Here is a 20851-nt window from a genome sequence, read left to right on the forward strand (position 1 = left end):
TTTTTTTTTTTTTTCCTCTCCTCTTTCCCTCCTCCTCCATTAAATTCCCTCTGTGTAGCTGGTTTTACTGCTGACATTTAAAAGCAACTGGGGATGGCATCGCTGTGAGTGCAGGCAGCAGGTAGAGTGCCTGGATGGCATTTGCTTGGGTCCAGCCCTATGTCCTGCAGGATGTGGGCTGGGAGAGGAAGTTTCGGGTCCTGCAGGCTGCTCCCCTCTTTCCCATTGATGGTGCTTGTTGTTTATGGCATGGGCAGCTGCTTCATTGAGCAGTTTCGTGACAGTGCTTGGAGGGGTTTGGGTGGGAGCATGAGCAGCTGGACCTGTGCTTGTTTATCTCAGGCAAAAGCAAAAGGTTTGAAGAGATGCAGGGCAGTGATGTTGTAAATGGCTGCATGACACACCCCTGTGTCGTGCAGGTTGCTCTGTGTTCCTGGCAAGGCTTTGTGCCTGTGGGGGGCCACTGAAGCTGAGTGTGATTGCCATGGTCTCATCTGCCCACCTCAGTGTGAAAGTCACTGGGAGGAGGAGCACCATCCACCTTCTCCCTGTCCATTTACTGTTGTTTTGGGAACTGAAGGATAGGGTCAGGAAAGTGGGGGAGCTTATAGGCTAAGGTTAGAACACTGTTTGATGTTACAGCATGGGAGAGAAGGCTTTTCAGTTAGTAAACATGCTGAGGCAGATGTGATGGACCTTATGGCTGAGGGAGAAGATGCCAGTAGGAACGGGATCTAAAGCTGGAAATGGCTTGCTGGTGTGTGAGGTCTGCAACATCTGTCTGCTTTCCCATGGTCCAGGAAGTACAGCATGCTGAGTGCCAGCCAGCAAATACCAGCCCACACAGTGGCTCCTGGTGTTTTGCCTGCAAACTTCACATTGTTTGTGGGTGATGTGGGCATCTCAAGCCTGGAGAGTGATGGGTTGCTCTGCTGAGCACCTCTGCTTTCATGTACCCTCTGTCCCCGTATTTTCAGGCTGCTCGAAGATGTGCCCTCCCAACAGAGAACATCCTTCAATGGATGGACCAAGTGGTAGCCATGGCTGGAGCAGTGAGGCATGAGGAGCACCTCTGGGTGAAGGGCATGGCACTGTGGAGCCTGCTCATGTTGAGCCTGTAGCTGACTTATCCTGATGGGTGCAGCTCCCCCATCGGCGTCTTGTTTCTCTGGGTGCTCTCATTATTTCCATCTTCATTAATGCTGATATGCTCAATTGCATCAGCTCGTTTCCAGGGCCCAAGTGCAATCCTGCTCCTTCATTTGCAACCCTGCTGCCTAGCTGTTGCCCAGGCAATGCCAGGTGCTTTGACATCATTACCCAGCCAACTGGCATCCTCTCTGCCCCATTAGCCTTCCTGTAATTGACTTAGGACTGAAGGAAGGGGAGGAGGAACCATGTTGAAGCAGCAGTTGTTTGCACCGCAGCAGAACAGGGCTCTTCGTTTGGGGAAGGTGTGCTGAGGTGCAGCCTGTCCTTGTTACAATCACCAGTCAGGCAACAGAAGGTTCTTTTTCCCACCAGGGGGGTCCAGCATCCTTTTTCTCAATTTAACTCAAGTGTTGGAATAGGAAAAGACTCCAGAGGAGCTTTGTGCTAATTTAAGGTAGGGCTGGTATTTGTCAGTTTTCAGTTTGCTCCCTTTTGGGCCAGAGTTGCTCAAACAAATGCTTTGCTCCTGCACCTTTTCCACTGAATTAACACCATCTGATGAGCTTCACTGCACAGTTTGATGTCAGCCTGAGCCGCTTTTATTTATTCACCTCTCACCTGCACAGCACCTTCATGAGCAAGGTCCTCCTGTGCTTACTTGTGTCTTGAGCTGGATGTCATTCTTCTGGCTTGGTAAAGCTGTCCTAGCAGATCAAGGGAATGGAGAGCTCCAGCAAGTGCTGGGAGCTTTACATGGGCTTCAGAGGTGTGCAGTATTTCAAACTTTATTATCCCTTATTAATGAAAGATTGGTGTGAGCAGCAGGAGCTGGAATTGAGGGGACATCAGACCCCTTGTGTATCTGTTGCAATCACTGCAGCATTGGTGCGTAGGGCTCAGCTCTGCCTCTGTTTCACCCAGACCTATCAGAGCTTGGTATCAATTAGTGGCTTAATTTGTTATTAAGAGCATGCTTTCTTTTTTATATTTGCTTATGGAGGGGAGTGGCAAGACGCCCACATGGTTTGCAACACACCACCATCAGCTGCTGTGCAGCTTTTGCCAGCTCTAGGCTACAGCATGGACCTCCCTGCACCTATGCCCCTTCAGCCCCTCCCTCTCTGATCTCCCATCCCTGGGGTCCTGAGTATGGGACCCCTCTCCCCATCACACTGGATTGTCCCTTTGTTTTGGGAGAGCAGCTCTTACAAGATGCTGTTCTTGTAGTGTTCTGTGCCATCCAGATGGGGATCGATCCCCTTGCTGCTCTGACTCTGCACCCTGCAGGAACTGGGCACCAGGAGCTGGTACCTGGGTGTCATGAGTTAGCAACACAACATAGGGTTCTTATGCCAGGAAAATTTCTTCATTGCTGTGATGATCATGATCATAATGCTCTATATGTTCCTCTCATTCTTCTAAGCAAGCCTTTTTATACTCTTAAGACATGTATGCTGTACATTTCCACTAGCAACCCACTGCCTAGAAAGCAAGCAAATTCCATAACAAGTCTTCATAATCAGCAGAGTTCATCTTATGCCTAGGTACAAGACATCCCTGTTTGTTCAGACCTTCTGTCTCCTTTCCAGAGCCTCATTATCAGCCAGTCAGTATTTGGTGATGCCCAGCTGACCTCTCCATCTCCCATACCTGGGGTCACTTGTCTTTGGAGATCTCCCATTGCCATGGGCTGTGAAGCTATACCTAAGTTTCAAGCAGAGAACAATGAAGTGATTTGTTTGTATCCCTTTTTGGTCCATGGGGTCAACTCTTCCAGTACTGATCTTGTGCTTGTTGCTGCCTGGAGCATTCTGAAGTTTAGGGATAGGTTTTGATATGGAGGTTGGTTGGAAAACAGGAAATAGACCTGGCAGGATTGCTGCTGCCTGGGACATTCCTGCCTTTGCATCTAGGAGTACTAGCTGATCACCTGGGGCAAACCTTGCTCTGTTTGCTCTGTGGCACCTGCAGTCCTGCTGGCATAAGGAAGAAGTTGAAGAAGTTTTTTACGGTCAGGTTGGTGAAGCACCAGAACAGGCTGCCCAGAGAGCAGTGGATGCCCCATCCCTAGAGACACTCAAGGTCAGGCTGGAGTGGCTCTGAGCATCTCAATGGAGCCTTAGGTGTCTCTGCTTGTTGCAGGGGAGTTGGACCAAGTGACCTTTAAGGGTCCCTTCCAACTCAAACAATTCTATGATACTGTGATTCTGTGACTCCTGTCCTGTGCCTTCCTCCATCCCTTGCATGGGCTGTGTATACGGTTCTTCTCTTCATCATCTTTTCCTGCTTGCTGCTTCCTTTTTGAAAACTGCCAAAAGAGTGAATATATCGTGGGCAGGGAAGAAAAAACGCTTCTGCAGTTCACCTGGTGGAGGAGACAGAATAGAAACCTTGCAGTGGATGTGAGTGGCTGTGGGAACATAGGGAGAGCAGTAACAGGATGGATGGCAGTGCTGGGTGTGCTGGGCATGTCCTGGGTTGGGTGGGACATGATGTGTGAAGGACAGCCAGTCTGATGTCACTCCATCCACACCTTCTGGTGTGTGTGAGCAATGCAGCTGAGCTCAAGTTGCTTTTTTTTTTTTTTTTTTGGTTCTCTTCCTATTCTTCCTATTTCAAGGCTTTTTAATGCTCAGCTGTCTTAATCAAGTGTTCCCATAGCATTTGAGTCTCTTTCTGTGTGTGGAATGATTTGTCTGAGATGCTTGGCATTTGTTTGAAGTGCAGTGAGTCTCATGTCTGGAAAGGTCTGCAGTCGGGGCAGGAGCTGAGTTAATTTGCACTGGAAGGCAGGAACGCTCCGCTTTGCATGTTGGTTTCTCCTTGCAGAAATCCCATTTGAGGTATTTGCTCTTTTCTATTATTGAAGCTATGTTAAGGGGGATGGCAGCCTCCTGCAAGGCTGGAAGAAGAGGGAGCGAGCCAGAAAGGTGCAAATTAAACCTGCGCTCTGCTGTAAACAAGCACAGCTAATATGGGCCCTTTTCCAGAGTTCTGATGCTCTTTGCATGCAACTGAGGAAGGAGTTCTCCTGGAAACAGCGCTGTAGGTTGCAACACAGGTGCCAGAGCTCAATTTGCAGTTTGATGGTATAAAATGCTTCTGAACATGAAGAAAATGTGCTAAAGGATTTTAAAATCTCTTGAATCAGTTCCAGAAATGGTCAGGACATGGCCTTTTGTTGCAGCTTGCCTAAGTGGAGGGATTCTTTGGAGGAGTGGATGGGTTAGAGGCCATGGTGCTGCACTGAGGGGCATCCACTTGGTCTGGAGCATCGTGACACTGACTTGGTTCTCCTCTACCCAGTTCAGGGTAGTCATCTCCCATGATCAAGGAGTCATCTCCCATGTCTTCCACTGGCTGCTTTTTTCTGGGGATGCTCCTCTGTCCCCTCACTTGTCCCAGCCCCCACGTGTTCCCTGTTCACACCCTGCAGCACCATTCACTTTGTCAGATGGCACAGAGTGTCAAGGGCTGGCAGATGGTCTTTGGGGTTCGGGGTCATCATGCGGTGGCGATGGGTCATTGGTGGTGGTCAAGGAATGGCCGAAGGGCATGAGAGTTAGACATAATCCTTTGAGGGTGGTCAAAAGGTGGCCAGAAAGCATTGGAGATGGCCAGAATGCTCTGGGAATGGTCAAAGGATGGCCAAAGGGATTGGAAATGGACAAAATCCTTTGGAGTGTTCAGGGGATGTCCAAAAGGGATCGAGGTAGCCAGAATCCTTTGGACGTGATCAGAATCCTTTGGGGGTGATAAAGATTCACGTGGCTTTGGTGGGTGATGACTACAGGCTGGCACTGACATGCAGTCTTTCCTTGGGGTCCCGAAGGAGGGAGATGTGGGGCTGGAGCTGGCTGCGGGCTGCGCAGGGTTAAGCAGACATTGACAGAAAACAGGAAGAGGACAAAAGCAAGTCTGCTGTAATTATGTAGCATTTATTATTAATACGCTGGAATTGCTGGAAGCAGCCTCTGTAATGTGAATACTGATACAGAGGTTCAGAAGACAATTTAGCTCTCATCTGTCTGTTTATTAGCTCCCTCAGCTCTGACAGCAACAAACCAAAGCCTCATTTGCTCCTGCCTTGTTGCACCCGCTCCCTTTCCCCCTAAACTGTTTTCTCTTTCCATGAGAAAACCTGTTCTTTCTTTGTGCTCCTGTGGAGATGTGCAGAGTTATCCCTTATAGCAGGACAGGGCTTCATCCTTGACCTGCACATTCAGGAAGCTGTGAAATAATTAAAGGCCACTGGGGTGCAGAGGGTGAGAAAGTAAGCCAGGAGGTGCAACAAGCTTCCTTTCTCTTGTAGCATACCAGGAGCTGTCACTTCAGCTTTTGCCCAAGTTACTGAGCTTCAGCCCATTGGGTTTTTTCTTGTGTGTGGTGGCTGGGTTTTTTTGCACATATCCCAAGCATATAGGACATCCATCCCCCTTATGTATTATAGAGTGGTTTAAAGATGATTAAGACAATAGCTAATCTAGATGATGAATGATGTAGATTGCTCAGTCTCAGAGCCACCAGGGCTTTTCATGCACATAGATTAGTCAGCTCAGTTGCTAAATATTGGGGCAAACAGTGTAAATCCATGCAGATAAGCCTCACTGGCTTTAATAGGATAGAAGGATTTCAGAATGGGTTTTGACACTGCTCCATGTCTTGTCTTGGTGTCTGTGGCCGCGTTGCTGACACTGCTGCTGCAGGAGGCTGGTTGAAGAAGTAAAGCATGGGGTGGCTGTTCGCTGGGTGAGATAACGTGGGCTGGCAGGGTTTGGGCTGTAGGAAGGGACAGCAGGAGGCTGGTCCCTGTTTGTCCTCCTCCTGTCATCAGGATGTAGCTGGCAGCACCTGGGGAGCGCAGCCCATAGGGAAGAGCTTGTTGCAGCGTGGGGCTGACAGCGGGTTTTCCTTAAGCACTGAAGCGTAAGGGTTTAAATCTTTTATTTATGTCTGGTTGAGTCTGTCAGAGTTGTGTCAAATATTTCTGACAAGCAAAAACGCCATTTGCTTCAGTTTAATGAAAAATGATTTTTTTTTCCCCTTTTATTTTCTCTTCTCCCCCCCTCTCCCCCCCCACCCTGCTGGGAACTAAAAGAATTATAGTTTCAATTGCAAACCCAAAAATCTCCTCGGGAAGAGAAAAATAATAAATCCACGAAGAGCCTTCAGAAAGTTGTGAGAGTTGGGTTTTACAAGACTCTCTTGGTTGGTGTTTTGAATCTGTGTAAAATGAGAGTCTGGAGAGCATTCAATCATATGATATCTCCTTTTATGAAGCTTTCTGGGCATATTATTCTAATGATGTTTAATGGCAGTGATTTCTTCATCTTAACTGAGTCTGTCTTTTCCCAGTCCCGTGTCATTTTTAATTTGTTGCTTTTAGGAGAAGTAAGAGAGCACGAGACTGGCTCGGGTGTCCTGTCTCTGCTATAGAATCACACAGTCACTAAGGTTGTAGTCACTGTAGGAGAGATGGGGACAGACTCTTCAGTGGGGTCTGTGGTGACAGGACAAGGAAAAAATGGCTTCAAACTAAAAGAGAGGTGATATAAATTGGGTATGAGGAAGAGGTTTTTTTACAGTCAAGGTGGTACTGGCACAGGTTACCCAGAGAGGTCATGGATGCTCCATCTCTGGAGACACACCAGGTCAGGCTGGAGGGGCTCTGAGCAGCTGGTGGAGCTGTGGGTGTCCCTGTTCATTGCAGGGGAGTTGGGCCACGTGTCCTTTGAGGGTCCCATCCAACTCAAACAATTTTGTGATTCTGTGATTCTGTTTTGTGGGCTGCTGGTACAGCTTCTAGCAGATCTGGTTTTAAATTCAGCCTGGGTCATGGCTGGCTCTGAAGGTGTGGGTGCAGTGGTTGGTACCAAGTTGCACCCAGGGCTTTCAACAGGCTGGCCTGAAACACAGGATACTACAGACATAGGTTACAAGATAGGAAGAAGGAAAAAAGGTCATTTTTTTCCTCCTGAGAGAAGAACAAATCAGGTTTTGCTTGTGCTATCGGGACACATTATTTGTAACGGAGCTTCATGCTCAGCATGGGAGACCCCTTCTTGGGCTAGAAGGACAGCACAGTGGGACAAGCCCACAACCCTGCTTGTGCCCCGCTGCTGATCCTGAGCTAGGATCAGGCTCTGTCACATCCCGATCCCCTGTCACCTCTGTGGCCTCTCCTTATGTCCCCTGGGAGCTGTCAGGAGGCTGCCCGCGCCGTGCGGTAACACAGGTCTCGGGGATGCAATCAAGGTCAGATGTCTGCTCAGAAATAAGATTGGCGATGATGCCACCGGTGCTGACAAATGGCCTGTCACTGCTCTGTGACTCACAGCAGCGGAGAGGGCAGCTGTGGAAGAAACCCATGAGGTCACTCGTAGCCTCGCTCCCCCCTGGGAGCTGTGTGCAGCCATCACCAGGGGAGTGCAGGGCTGGGCAGGGCTCTTCCTACAGCCTTCCCTCTGTGTGCCTATATGTGGGTTTAGGCACATGGCACAGGTCTGGTTTAGCTCCTGCACTCACCCAGGGAGCTTGGTCCTGTAGTGCAGCTGGTGTCCACTCTGCAGCCCCTGCTGGGATCTTGGTTCCTGGATGGGACACCCCTCAGAACAGCAGCACTGTGAGCAAGGTGAGGGCTGATACAATACTTGTGCTTTCAGCCTATTGCAATGCTACTGCAGTGCACAAATGTGGTGCTGCCAAGAACTGAGGGCCCTGCAGAGCTAGCCTGGCACTGGGATGCTCCAGCCTGGACCATACTCTGTACTGGAGCATTGGGAGGGGTCAGCTCAGCCTGCCTTTCTTCTCTCACGTTGAGACTTTCTATGCTCTTAAAAAGAACTTTGTTCTCAGTTGCAAAAGGCTCCATGTGCATCACAGCCAAAGCAGCCAGCACCAGATGCATGCTGCTGGAGATGCTGTGCCCACCACTAAACCATGGGGCCAGTTTGCATTTTTGGGGACAGTATGGGGGTTATGGGTTTTGTGAGGAGCTGGTGACCTAAACTCTCTGAATAATTTGGAGGAATATCCGAGTTCCAGTAATCTATTGAAATCTATTATTCTGCATCTACATGCTTCGTCATCTTAGCCAGCTACTGGGGAGTAATGGCGCAGTTGGGAAGGGTGGGATGGGGTTTCTGCACCACCTCTCTGAGCTGGGTGCAGGTGGTACCTATGCAGCACTGCTTGGAGCTGGCATCCTTCCTCCTACAAGTACACCTGTCCTAAAAATCTGAACCCTTCCATGAAATGCAAATGCATGGACCCTCCTGCCTTAAGAATCCATCATGGGCTTCTTGTCTCTTTCTTGATTGCTTCCATTGAGGTCAACTTTTTTTAATAACTTCTGGACTTCAGCAGGGAAAACTCATTCCTTCAGGAAATAATATAATTAAGTTTGCCTGACACTTGTGACTATAAGACCCTGTCTTCAGTTGCTTGAAACTGTGCCAGTCTTTAACCTTGTGGACTGAAACTTCGCATGTCTCTGCCTCCAGCTGAACTTTTCTGGAAACTTTTAGCAAAAGAAGGGTTTTAAGCTGCTGTCAGTACAAGCTTTGGGGGGAAGAAAAGGGCATTACTTTATCTGCAGCTTAAAAAATATGTGCTTCCAGTAAGGCTGAAGAAACTCTTGTACCTTTGCATTGTGAGACCAGGGCAGACTGCTGTCAGGAATGCATAAAGTGTCTGTGCAGAGATGTTGCTTGCATCTCTGCTCCCAGCAGGACCTGCAGTGCTTTGAGCATGAGGGACAGCCAAGTCCATGGCTCGACTGATGCAAGCCTGTCTGTGCTGTGATCAGAGTTGTCTCCTGTTTTCTGGGCAGCTCAGCTCACTGATACTCACTTCCTGAAGGTTGCCCTGAGTTAGAGCCTTCAGCTGCACACCTGCTCTGGACATACCTGCTCTGCACACACCTGCTGATCCCCTCCAGAACCTGAGCTGGTCCTCAGTTTGAGTTTTGAGAAGCAAAGAGGAGAAGGTGAGGCTCTGGGGTCTGTACCAGAGGTGGCTTGTCCCAACAGAACAGGGCTTGGGGATATCCTGGAGACACCTAATGTCAGGCTGGGGGGCTTTGGGCACCAGATTGGCATCCCTGACTGTGAAGGAGAGTTGGACCTTTGAAGGTCCCTTTCAGCTCAGATGGTTTTGTGATCTTGTGCCCATCCTCATGGTGTGAGCAGGTCCTAAGGACACCCTTCATCCTGGTTGCAACAGAGCATCCTCGCAGCTTGCTTTGCACTGCCTTCCTCTGCTCTGCTCCATCTGCAGCTTAAAAAAAACCCACCCAAACAACAAAATAAAAGCATCATTGGCATTGCAGAGCAAAGGAGCTCAGTGAGAGGAGGAGCCCTCCCCTCCTCATACACCCTGTCAGCCTGGGGTGCCCGGCGGGGCGGCTGGTGAGTGATGGGGCGTTGTGTGTGTTGGGCTCGGGGCAGCCACGGATAAATTTCCCGGTGGCTGACACCTGACAAGCATGATAAATTGCAGCACGCCACGCGCTGCCGGTGTGACAAACGGTCCGTTGCCCTCCTTTTAAGCTCTGGGAAAACTTTTTAATTATTTCCCAGCTCTTTGCAAATGAGTGTTTCTCAATCAGGCGCTCCGAGAAGTTTATTTTTCTTTGTTTTTTTTTTGGGTGGGGGTGGGCAGGGGCTGCAGTTTGGGTTTGTGCAGTGTTTGGGGACCTGCAGAGGGTTGGGATGGAGCTCGTCAGCTCGGGTGCTAATTAAAGCACATCGTGTTCCAGGCTTGCAGTCGCCCGTGGGAAAACATCTCCTCAAGAGTGGCGCTGAGGCTTCTCCTCTTGCCAGTGGAGTTTGGCTCCTTCTATTTTTCATATTTAATAATGCAGAACCATCGTACTTTTTTCTTTTTTATTTTTATTTTTTACTTTTTCTTATTATTTTAATCTTCACAAAGCGCTTAAAAAGGAGGGAGGGAACCAGAGAAGCTCAGCCACAAGAGCTAGATAATGAGTGCAGATCTTGGCTGATAATTTGTTTGTCTAACACAAGAAGTGTATTTGCTGCTGTAACCAATGGCACCAAATGCCCCAGACTCCCATCTCACTGGGCAGCACATCACACAGCATCTCTTGCACATTTGTAGTCCTGGGAACCTGTGCCACAAAGCTGCGTGTGCTTCTTTCCTTCCCTTGATGCACAGTGTAACTGTGTGTAAGGCCCTGCAGGATTAGGGCTTATGCACCACAAGACCCATGGGTAAGTGCCTGGATGCTGGGCTGACATTTTGGTCCTGCTACACTGTTTTGCATTGCGACTGTTGCTGTCTTGAAAGATGATTAGAGATGCCCCAAGCTGCTGTATTTTTCCCCCTCTCCTGTTTCGTGTCTCTAAATCAAAATAATTAAGCAGATGCATGCTTTGGGGCTGGACTGGGATGCTCCTGCAGGAGGGCTGTGCATCTGTACAAGCTTTGTGTCACCCCTGGCTGCCAGGGCTGGGAAACAGATGCCCCCTCCCTTGTTGATTGCCTATGCTTGGAGCAAACACAGCGCTGCACCTGATAACCTGACAGACTGTCTCTTCTGCTTTGTAGAAGAAACTCCCAGATCTGAGCGACGGGGTTCAGCCGATCGTGAGAAACCAGAAGAATCTCAGAGACTTTGATGATAAATTGGGGACGCCCCCAGGACTCAGGACCGGAGGAGAGGTGAGATGTAAACTGAAGTGCTCACTTACCTGCCTTGCCTTCAGTTCACGTGCTCTGAGCATCAGAGCTGGTGTCCTTTCTGTTCACACCTTCCTGCTGTGGATACAGCATCTCTCTTATGCCCAGTTCTGTCCCGTTGATGCTGTGGGGTTGCGTCCCCTTAGGAAAACACCATGGCTATCAACAGTGGTCCAAAGGTTGTCAGATTTTCTATTCATGCCTTGTATGGGGATGTGATAATCTAGCATCATTCTTTTTAGAGGTCTGGGAGCAGAGAAAGAGTGGTGATGGTACTGCATTGACTGGGGACATGGGCCATGCTGAGACTTGGTAGGGATTGAGAAGGCCAGTGCTTGCTGCTGCTGGGCTTGAAAAATGAAAGTTATGGATTAAATTTTTTAATGGGTCTGTAACTGCCAAGCAAGGGCATCTTAAATGAGAATTGTCACTGTTTGACTAGCACAGCATCCCACTTAGCAAAAATCGTGCGGTTTTAATGGTGCTGATCTTGGAAAAACAATCACTTGCACCAAAGAAGTGAACACCAAGTGTCAGGAATTCTCCCTGCCTGCTTCTACTGTCCTCCTCCATGCAACCCATTTCCCAGGGATGTTTTGCAGCCTCTTTCACTCTGCATCAGCCAAATCATTGTCCCCTGAGCCCCAAGAAAGGACGGAAATGCTCCCTGCAAGTGCACGCGAGACTGGATGCAGACACTGGATGTAGCTGAAGGGGAGAAACCACAGTGGGTGGCACCTGGTGGAGCACATTGGTCTGCAGCAGCAAAACTGCCATCAGCGCTGCCTGGGGGTGGCGTCTGTGGGATGGTGTGGAATAAGGACCCCTTCCCATCCCTCCTCATCCTCCACCCAGCAACAGTTCTCCTTGCAGCTCTGCAAATAGAGAGCAGCACAAGGAGGGTACGTTGCTAATAATACCAATTACTGTTACACGCTGGCTACAAGGTACGCTGGCAGTAATGGGATCCGGGGGGATGAAATGAAAGCGATATAATATGGTGAGATAAATTAGCATTGTAAAATTAGCCATGGGTCTAGTCGGGGATCTGACAAATGTGTTGCAGCTTCGTTACAAGCTCTGAGCTCTGCCGAATTGGATTTAGTGGCCCAGAGCAAAGCAGACGGGAGCAAGGGAAAAGAGAGTTTATTAGGGGTCTCCGTACACACATGCTAATGGTTAACGCTGCTTGTTGCTTCCTTGACTTTGCTGAATGATACGTCCCCTGGCGCCTGCTTGTACGCTGCAGTGCAGGAATAAAAGCCCAACCCTGCTGATCGGAGCAGCTCAAGCCTGGCAGAGGAATGGGAAGCGGATGGAGGGGTGTGGGTTTGGGGTCAGGTGGGATGTGGGGAAGGTGTTCACGTTTTAGCGTGTGTTTCAGGCTGTAGGAAGGGCTGGAGGCTGCGACCGTACCCATTTCCCATGGCCCAGGCTGGGCTCTGGGGCAACTTGAGCTGAGCATCCCACAGCTCCCCCTGTTCATCAAGGATACATCACCAACTTTAGGGGTCCAGATGCACATATTATCCTTCCTTCTCTGAAAGGGAAGGCTGTTTGTGCCTCAGGAACGGCTGTGGCCAGATCCACTGGGGCCTGCTGCCTGGAGGCTCGTTAGGCAGCAGCGGAGGCAAACGGTCCCGCTGTGAGCAGCGCATGGATTTGTGAATGCAGACTAATTGCATGTTTAATGGCTGATGCATTACACAGGATCTAGGGAGGGGCAGGCATGATTTAGGTCTGGTTTAATAAGGCACGTCATGTGGCTCATTTAATAATAATAAAAGCAAAGGAGGAAAGCACAGAATGCTTTGTAGAGCACTGTGGTGGAGCTGAAGGGTTTGCAAGGAGGTCCGTGCTAAGGCTTCTACAAGCTGTGCCACCATGGTGCGAGAGGAGTGGTGGGTACATGGCAGACATGTCCATAGGTGGGATGAGTTCCTGCGGACTACGGAGGGCAGGCCATTGCTCTGTGTTGTTCTGGAGATCAGTGCACATATACTTGTTGTGTAATGTACACAATTTGATGCTGCCAGGAGGGTCCCCTGGACAGCAGCATTGGCTGGAGCAATGGTTGCCATGGGACCATCTCAGCAACACCCAAACCTAGGAGCATTCCAAGAAGCCCAAATGGGTTTGTGTGCTCAGCACAGGCTGATGGGAACCCAAGGAGCACCAGTCAGTGGGAGATCTGTCTGCTGGTGCAGCTGCCCATGTCTGTGTGTTTGCAGAGCAAGATGCAGCTGTGATGCATGTACAGAGCATCAGATCCCAACCAGCTCCAGATACAGCCAAAGGGTTCCTGAAAGCAGATCCTTTGGCCCTATCTTCTCTGCTGGAGAAGCAATGGAGGACCACAGAAGAGGGATGGCGAGCCTGTGGTGCGGTGCTTGTAGAAGCATAGATAGAAATACGACTTCTCAGGCTCTTGTGCAACAATGATATATCTTGTTTCTATTGACTTTTTCTCAACCTCTAAAATACTTTGTAGATTGATCTACAAATCTGCAAAAAGCACCTGTTTGGGTTTTTTTTAGGGTTTTTTTTTTTGTTGTTGTTTGTTGTTGTTTTTTAAGTCTAAAGCAATTTTCTGCCTGCTCCTTGTGGTTGGCTCCGAACAGACACATGTTCTCTTGTCCTCTTTGAGGCTGGCGTGCTGCCACGGTAGTAGGAAGTTTAGTAATACTTGAGCTGGATCGATGCAAGCCCATTATCTGTGCTGCCTGGGACTTGGAAGAGATGGGGAAAAAAAATGCTCTCCCCAAACGCATCAAAGCCCTGCGATAAGGACAGGCGGCGGAGCGCTATTTATAGATGGACAGATGTCTTGCCAGAGCTCTGGTGCTGTCACTTGTTTATGCAGTTTTTGAGCGTTTAGCAGAGCTTATGAGGGTCTGAAGGGAAATCTGTCCTACCTTCTGTCTGAGATGGAGCCCTCCAGGCGCAGCGAGTGATGGTGGCTCATTTGCTCGAGGGTTTTGTCCTTGTTCTGAAGGAGGGACCTGCCTTTCAGATGGTGGTTGAGAGGCCCCGTGGTGCTCTGTGACCAAAAATAAGGTGTGACCAGCGATCTCATCTCCTTGCATTCCTGCAGGCCCACATGGACCTTGGAGGTCTGTAGTTCAGAGCAGAACGATCACCAGCTCTGTGACAGGTCAGGTGTGGCTGTGAGTCTTCACATATTGAGGGTCTCCATCCTCTGCCTCCTGGGATTCTGGCTCAAGAAGGTGTTTTTTCCTACGGGTTTGTTTTTTATTCCTGTGTCCAGTGCCATTTTCTTTCTTGTAAAAGTCTTCATCCCTCATCAGGTGGCACAGAGAGCACTTGAATTGGTACAAGCCATTCAGCTTCAGTGTCGGGAGTGGTTCCTAAGCCCGGTTAGGTCTTGCAGTGTATGTCTTCAGTGAGTGCAAGTGCCTGGGCCATTCTTCCATCTGGCCCTCAGGACAGGCAGAAATTTCTCCTTGCATCCAGCGGGAGCTCATTCTTTCAGCTGCACCACATTGCCTCTCATCCTCTTGCCACACACTGCTGCAGAGAGCCTAGCTCAGTCATTTCCATAACTCCCCCATCCATCTTGGTGACCTCTGCTGGCTTTTCTCTAATTAACAGCTTGTTGCTGGGGCTCCCAAGACCAGCCATAGTTGTGGGCTGGAATTATCCCAGCAAATGCTTCAGTTGCCTGGGGCTGTAGGAGGGAAGGAGGTGCCTGCAGGCAGTTTTAGGGTCCCAAACCTTACTGTATTTTATCACACCCCTCTTGATCAGTTACAGGATGCCTCATTCCTGAGCTGGGGAGTGGGGAGATTCTGCCCCCTGTAATGTGTCCATCTACACAGTCTGCGAGCATCCCTTGCTCTCTTCTCAACTTCAGCCTGTCTCCAGGGTGCCACTTTGCTCTGGCCATATATTCCTCTGACTTGTGGGCAAGCCAGGAAGCGGATACCTTTGTAACAAAACCACATGTGGGCTGTCAGCTGGTGATGACACTTTCTCAAGCTCTCCATCTAGTGAATGTGCATTCCCCGGCATGTTTGTATTCACAGGCATGATACTTAGCTGTGCAGGTGGGCCATAGATGTACAGAAAGATGTCAGTGTCAGGAGGAGACTTTAATGCAAGCCTTTCTGCTATGCTGTGTGATGGGTGGCAGGTGAGATCCTAATGTGCCAGAGGCCATGGGAGGGGGGTGGCTTCCAGAGTGAGGCACGGGAGATGTGGCTCAGCCAAGAGGCAGCAGGAGTGCTGGGGATGGCTTTTTACTGCTGAGCTACAGCATGACCGCGACAATCATTCAGTAAATGAGGGCTCTAATGGAGCCAAGCAGTGTTTTCCAATTAAAAGAAACAACCATCAGTAATGGGGACAGTACTCCCTCTGAAATACTATGTGCTCACTGGATTGCATCACAGGCGCTGTGGGTCTTGGCTCCAGGAGAACTGCAGTGATGGATGCCCGATGCTCTGCTCCTTAGGGCAGATGTGGGGCACTTCTGGGGTGGGAGCTGCCCTGTGAGCTAAGGCTGCGTGCAAGGCAGGCACATGCTGCATTACCTTGTGTCCTTCCCAATGGGGAAGGGGTGCCAGTGGGGAGCTCCTCTCTTTCTAACAGCAGGATGGTTCCAGGCAGCTGGGATACCACGCTGCTCCAGGGCAATTAGCAGCACACGCTAGGCTTGGTGTTACAGCCTCTAACAAGTTTGGCTCAGCGCTGCCCTTCACTGAGATCACATTGCTGGCTCTTTTTCTTCCCCTTGCCCTAAATCGTAGCGCTTACATAAAAAAGGAGGGGCACACATGTGGGGCCTGCACAATTTATGGATCAGAGATTTATATGCCGCTGGGATGCTGTATTTTTTCCCCACCGTGACACTTTATTGCCACAAATTACCAAACAGGCAAGGTTACACGAGTGACAGCAGGCAGGGCTGTAAAGGACAGGAACAAACGGCAGCGGGAGAAGTACTCAGAGGAGAGGGGGAGGTCGGGCACAAGGCAGAAATAAAGCGAGGCGGGAGGCGAACGTGCGTCAGAAATCTGCCCGTGCTGCAGCGAGCTGTGTGGGTGAGGGCTGGGGAATTGGCGTGCCACCTCGCACACGTGTGCCCACGCTGACAGTGCCGTGCAGATGAGGAGCAGCTGGTGGTAGGGCACATGTCAGGGTTTGCAGGCTGTGAGCCCACCCCAGAGATGTGTAGCGCATCTGCCCGCTGACTTTTTGGGGTGTGAACGACAGGTTTTGAGTTGCGGAGGGATATTTATTCTATATGCTCGGCTGCTTGGTGGTACCTTGAGGTCAAAGCATCCTTAGAAAGTGAGACTTCAACTCCCTTTGAAGCATCCTCCATCCCAAGCAGTGCTCAGTCTGCAGCAGGTGTGGTGGGGGGTCCCTGCTCCTGACTTCTCACCAGCAGTTAGCAAAAACATGATGTGCTACACGATGTGTTACACAAAACAAACACACCTGGCTTCTGCATGGTGGGCAGCAGACCTTGCTTTGACAAACTTCAGTGCAGTTATCCCCTCTGAAGCATCTTCAGCGCTGCAGTCACAGCCCCTCCAGGCAAACCCAGGCAGCACAGGGGCTCCCATGTGGAAGTTTTTTGCAGTCAGCTTTCTCTGCTTGCTTTCTGGCTCTTGGTGTCTGTGCTGCAGGGATGGTTGGGCTGTCTTCTGTTTTGGCTTGGGTGTCTGTCCCAGATGTGGAGACTGAAGGCTACGGGTGCTGATTTTCTATACAAGTGGTGGAGGGAAGGAGGTGCTCGTGGGAGATGCTCTGCTGGAGGAGTGAGTGCTGGGTTTGCTAGCTTTGTGATTGAAGGATGGGGAAGGTCTCAGATGTGCCCCTAGGTGGGCCAGGATGGGCACTTTTGTCTGTCTTAATATGTCTGAATGGTGCTTGGGGAGAGCAGGTAGTGAGCATCATCCCCTGGCCAGAGAGGTGTCAGTGCTGCTGAGTGTCTGTTGCAGCCTCTCTGCGATGCGCTCCGGTTGAGCAACTCTGTCTGCACCCAGTCGCCCAAGTTAGATCAGCTTAACTTCAAACAAATGTAAGAACTGAAAGGTGTGGGAGCAGTGAGGTATTAAGGCTGCTTTTGAGCTGGGGATGCTACGCAGAGCTGCCGGGAAGCTGTCACTCCATTGTTATTACAACAAGATGCTACTGGGGGAGCTGAGAGGTGCAGAGACAGGACTGCTTTTAGCATGCAGAGATGTGCTACATGGCCTTGGGATGTGCTGTGGCAGCCTTGCGGGGAGCAAGCACGGGTGCAAAGCAGCAGGCACTTGGCCCTGGCACCACAATGGGCAATGGGGCAATTCAATGTGCTTGTTCCTTTGCTAGTCAAAAAATAATAATAATGATTTTCGTTGATTCCCATTGCCATAAGCCAGGTATTTAATCTTGCTTGAAGGGAGCATCTCTAACATACACAGGGCATCGCAAACAATGGTAAGCAATCAATAGGCTAAGTCCTGAGGTCTCTTACCCAGACTTTGCCGGGGTAAAGGTTGACAAAGTGCTGAGTAGTTATTCGAGGCTTCAGCCCCATGCTGAGGGCAGGAGAAGTGATTGACAGATTTATTGATGATACATTTCTCTATGAATCCCGTCTGACTGTTGCTCACAAATGCTCATTTGAGCATAAATCCTGCCTGGGCAGTGTAGCAGATAGCTGCTCCTTAAGCAGAGCCGGGTAGAAGAGTTTCAGATGAATCACATATTTGGTGAAAAATAGCTTCAGATTAACAGGAATAGCTTGTGTTTCTGTGTTGTGTTTGGCAAATAGCCTCAGCTGAAGAAAGTGAAAGCCCACTTGTGAAAAAGATCAAGCGCAGGGTTTTGACACGATGTTTAGATCTCATTTCAAATCAGTTTTGGGTTTTCTTCCAAAATCAAAAAGCCAGACAAGCTTCAGAAGATCCCTCTGAAACCCTTTCATTCCTCGCCTTCTGCTTCTGCCGCAGCGTGGGGAAACGTGGCACTGCTCGCATGTCGCGCTGTCAGCTCTGACTTCATCTGTTTTCTGCTCGCCCCGTGGTGTGAGGGCTGTGTTTGGTGCAGGCTGAGCCATGTTGGGCAGTTCGTACTCCAGAAAAAATAAGCCACCTCCATGCCATGTTCTTCTCTTCTTGCTCTGATGTTTCTTTGTTTTGCACCTGGCTGCAGCTCGCTACCTCTGCTGCAGCACCTGCCTGTGCCTGCGATAGGTGCCGTAGGAAATCGCTCAGACAGATTTGTGCATGTGTGTATGCCTCTCTAAGTATTTCCCATTAATTAATGGAGGCTGGAGTCTGTCGTCTGTAACGAGCTCTCTCTGGCGGGTGATGAATGGCTTGTATGACAAGATGGCAATGAGAGCTGGGTGAGCCGCTGCTGGCGCTGGGCTTGAGAGAATTGCGGTCGGTACCTGGGTCAGAAGAGGGGTGAAAAACAGACAAATTTCTGCATGGGGGAGGAAGGAGGAAGGGACTTGCACTGTGGTGGCGACCCCAGTCCCATTGAGTTGTTTGTGCTCTGCTCCTGACCTCTGCTGTGCTGGGTTTTGCTGCTGCTTCATCCCCAGAGAAGGATCTGTGTGCCCACATTTAGTTTTTGTGCTCCAGCAGCGCCTTTCTGCAAGCTGTGCTCAGGAGCTGGAGTGCATCACAGTGGTGCCAGTACCTGGTGTCTCCAGCATGCCTTACCTGCTGGCAGTGGTCATATCCATGCAAGACAGATGCTTTGGGTTCATTGTTGCAGTGTGGTGTGAGGCTGGTCCTTATGGATATGCTGGCATGAGGAGCTGGGTTTGGTGGATGTGAGTTCCTGGTGCTTGCAGCCTTCTTAGTGGTAGCCAGATACATCCTCTACTGAGCCCAAAGTTTGTAAGTTAGAACACTGTCTTCTGCTGCACACTGATCAAAGGGAAACAGCACTGCCCCTAATATCTGCAGCCTCTAGGGTAGGCATAGTAGGAATAATCCCCGCAGCATCTCTCTGGACCCACCGTGAAAGCTGTGCACTGATGGTCCATTTCTGTTTAAGCTGGTTCTGGCTGCTTGTTGGGGCTGTGGCTGCAGGGATGCTGCTTGGAAGAACAGCGTGGATGCTGTGTGTATGCTGCGTAGTGACCCCATGCCCCATCACTCTGGTGAGGTTGCAGGGGGAGCAGCCTGCCTTTGCTGGGGAACTGAATTATCTGCTTCCCCAAGTGGGGAAAATAATAATAATAATAATAAAAAAAGTGCCTTCCACTAGGTCATGAGCCATTACCTCGAGGGGCCCTTCATCAGCTGATGAATTCTACTTAATAAAATAAATACTGAGAGAAAATGTAATTGGATTTCATTTATTACCCAGTTCCGCCTAGCAGCCCCAGATTATACAAAAGCAATTAGAGAAAGCTCTCCATTAATAGCTATCTTCAAGCCGCCCAATGGGCTCATTCCATCAAACCTTCTGGCTCGTGTAATTTCCTTTCTTGGAGCTGGCTCCTGGCTGGGGGAGGGATGTGGGGTGCCCAGCACCATTGCCAGCAGCCTGTAAACAACAGCAGCCCTGTTTCCATCACCCTCATGTAAGGCTAGGTCTGCAAAAGGTCTCCTTATCTGGGGAGGGATGCCAGAGCACCTGGGTGGTTCGGCGGAGGATTGGGCTTGGTTGTGCCTTCTCTGTGCTGGGAGCATCCCATAGCTGTGTGGTCAGTCAGTCTGGCTTGGAAGCTGGGATGTATAGCCCTGCAGGGGAATTTGGTGTAATCCCATACCCCTGCAGATACAGCTACTTCTCTCCAGTGCTGATTTTCCACCTAATGCTGGCAGTTTGCACATCAGCTCCTGTCTGCCAGCCGGTGGGATGCAGGAGAGCATTCCTGCTTCCATGTGTTCTGCTGGGATCAGGAGGACCAAAGACAGCAAGCAGGTTAACCTGTAGCAGATGCTCAGTCCCACATCTTTTCACAAGGCTGGATGAGGAAAAACGGTGACAGTGATTTGGCTTGTGGACGCTGGTTGATATCAGCACTTAGTAGCTGGTGAGTGCTCCAGCCTGGAGTGGAGTAGGAAAGATGTATTTGTTGTGCATGCATCAGCAGCTGGATGCTGCATTGCAGGAGGTGAGGGATGTGCTGGTAGGGCATGAAGCCATGTGTCACGGGGAGAGGTGACAAATGCTTGGCACTGATGTGCATGTTGCTGTGCGGGTACTTTTCCCCACAACAGTGAGTTCATGCCTGCGGTGCTGCGGATGGAGGAGATGAGGCTTGGCTGCTTGTTTTCTTTATTGGCTTGGGGTTGGGGGAGTAGCCCATGACAGCACGGAGTGCTGTCACTGATGCACCCATGGCTTGTCAAATGAAGGATATCTATTCAGGGGAGAAGAGAGTGGGGTGTTGGAGACCACAAGGGAGGGGATGTAGTTGGGACACATCGGTGCAGAGGGAGGGGATAGGTCTTGGCCATTGAGGTGGCTGACAACATGGAAACTCTGTTCTTGGAGGGGGAACATAAGAAGATGAGTCTGTTGAACTGAGAGTAGAACTAGGTATGAGGAGGCAGGAGAGATCTTCCCAATAGGAAATAAGGGAAGTGGGAAGATCAAAGAACAGCTGTTGGTCTGGAAATGCGGGGATGTAGCTGGAAGCGTTTCACAGGGATGGCACACTTCTTACAGCCACTCGGCTGCTTTGCCTCTGCAAACACAGTGATGGCTGAAAGTTGGGGAGCTTTTCTGACTTTATGGGCAGTCATTCCATCCGGCCTGGGAATGACTCTGGACTCGGCCCTGTGATGGCAGGAAAGGCTGTCAAAGAGACAAATCCACCATCCAGAGAAGAAGGGACCTTCTCAGAGCTGTTTTTTTCAAGCCATACAAATGCAGTGACCATGCAAAACCTTCCTTTTCATCTCACTGTTTATTTTTTCACAGGGCTTTTATTTATACCCTCTTAACATCCGTGCCGTTAAAGCAGCCTTATTAGGATGCTGCCCTTCACCAAGGAACTCTGCTCTCGAAAAAG

General features: G+C 50.0%; 1 protein-coding gene across 3 annotated transcripts in view; it reads left to right on the plus strand.

Moving 5' to 3' along the window:
- CNTFR (ciliary neurotrophic factor receptor) overlaps positions 1 to 20851 on the plus strand; it is a 165466-nt gene that overhangs the window by 34767 nt on the left and 109848 nt on the right. For all 3 annotated transcript variants that reach the window (XM_015848429.2, XM_032441286.1, XM_032441287.1), the window contains exon 2: positions 10723 to 10836. In XM_015848429.2, the coding sequence (XP_015703915.1) occupies positions 10723 to 10836 (114 nt within the window). The remainder of the gene's footprint in view (positions 1 to 10722; positions 10837 to 20851) is intronic.

Source organism: Coturnix japonica, chromosome Z (genome assembly GCF_001577835.2).
Source record: "Coturnix japonica isolate 7356 chromosome Z, Coturnix japonica 2.1, whole genome shotgun sequence".
NCBI classification, from domain to species: Eukaryota; Metazoa; Chordata; class Aves; order Galliformes; family Phasianidae; genus Coturnix; species Coturnix japonica.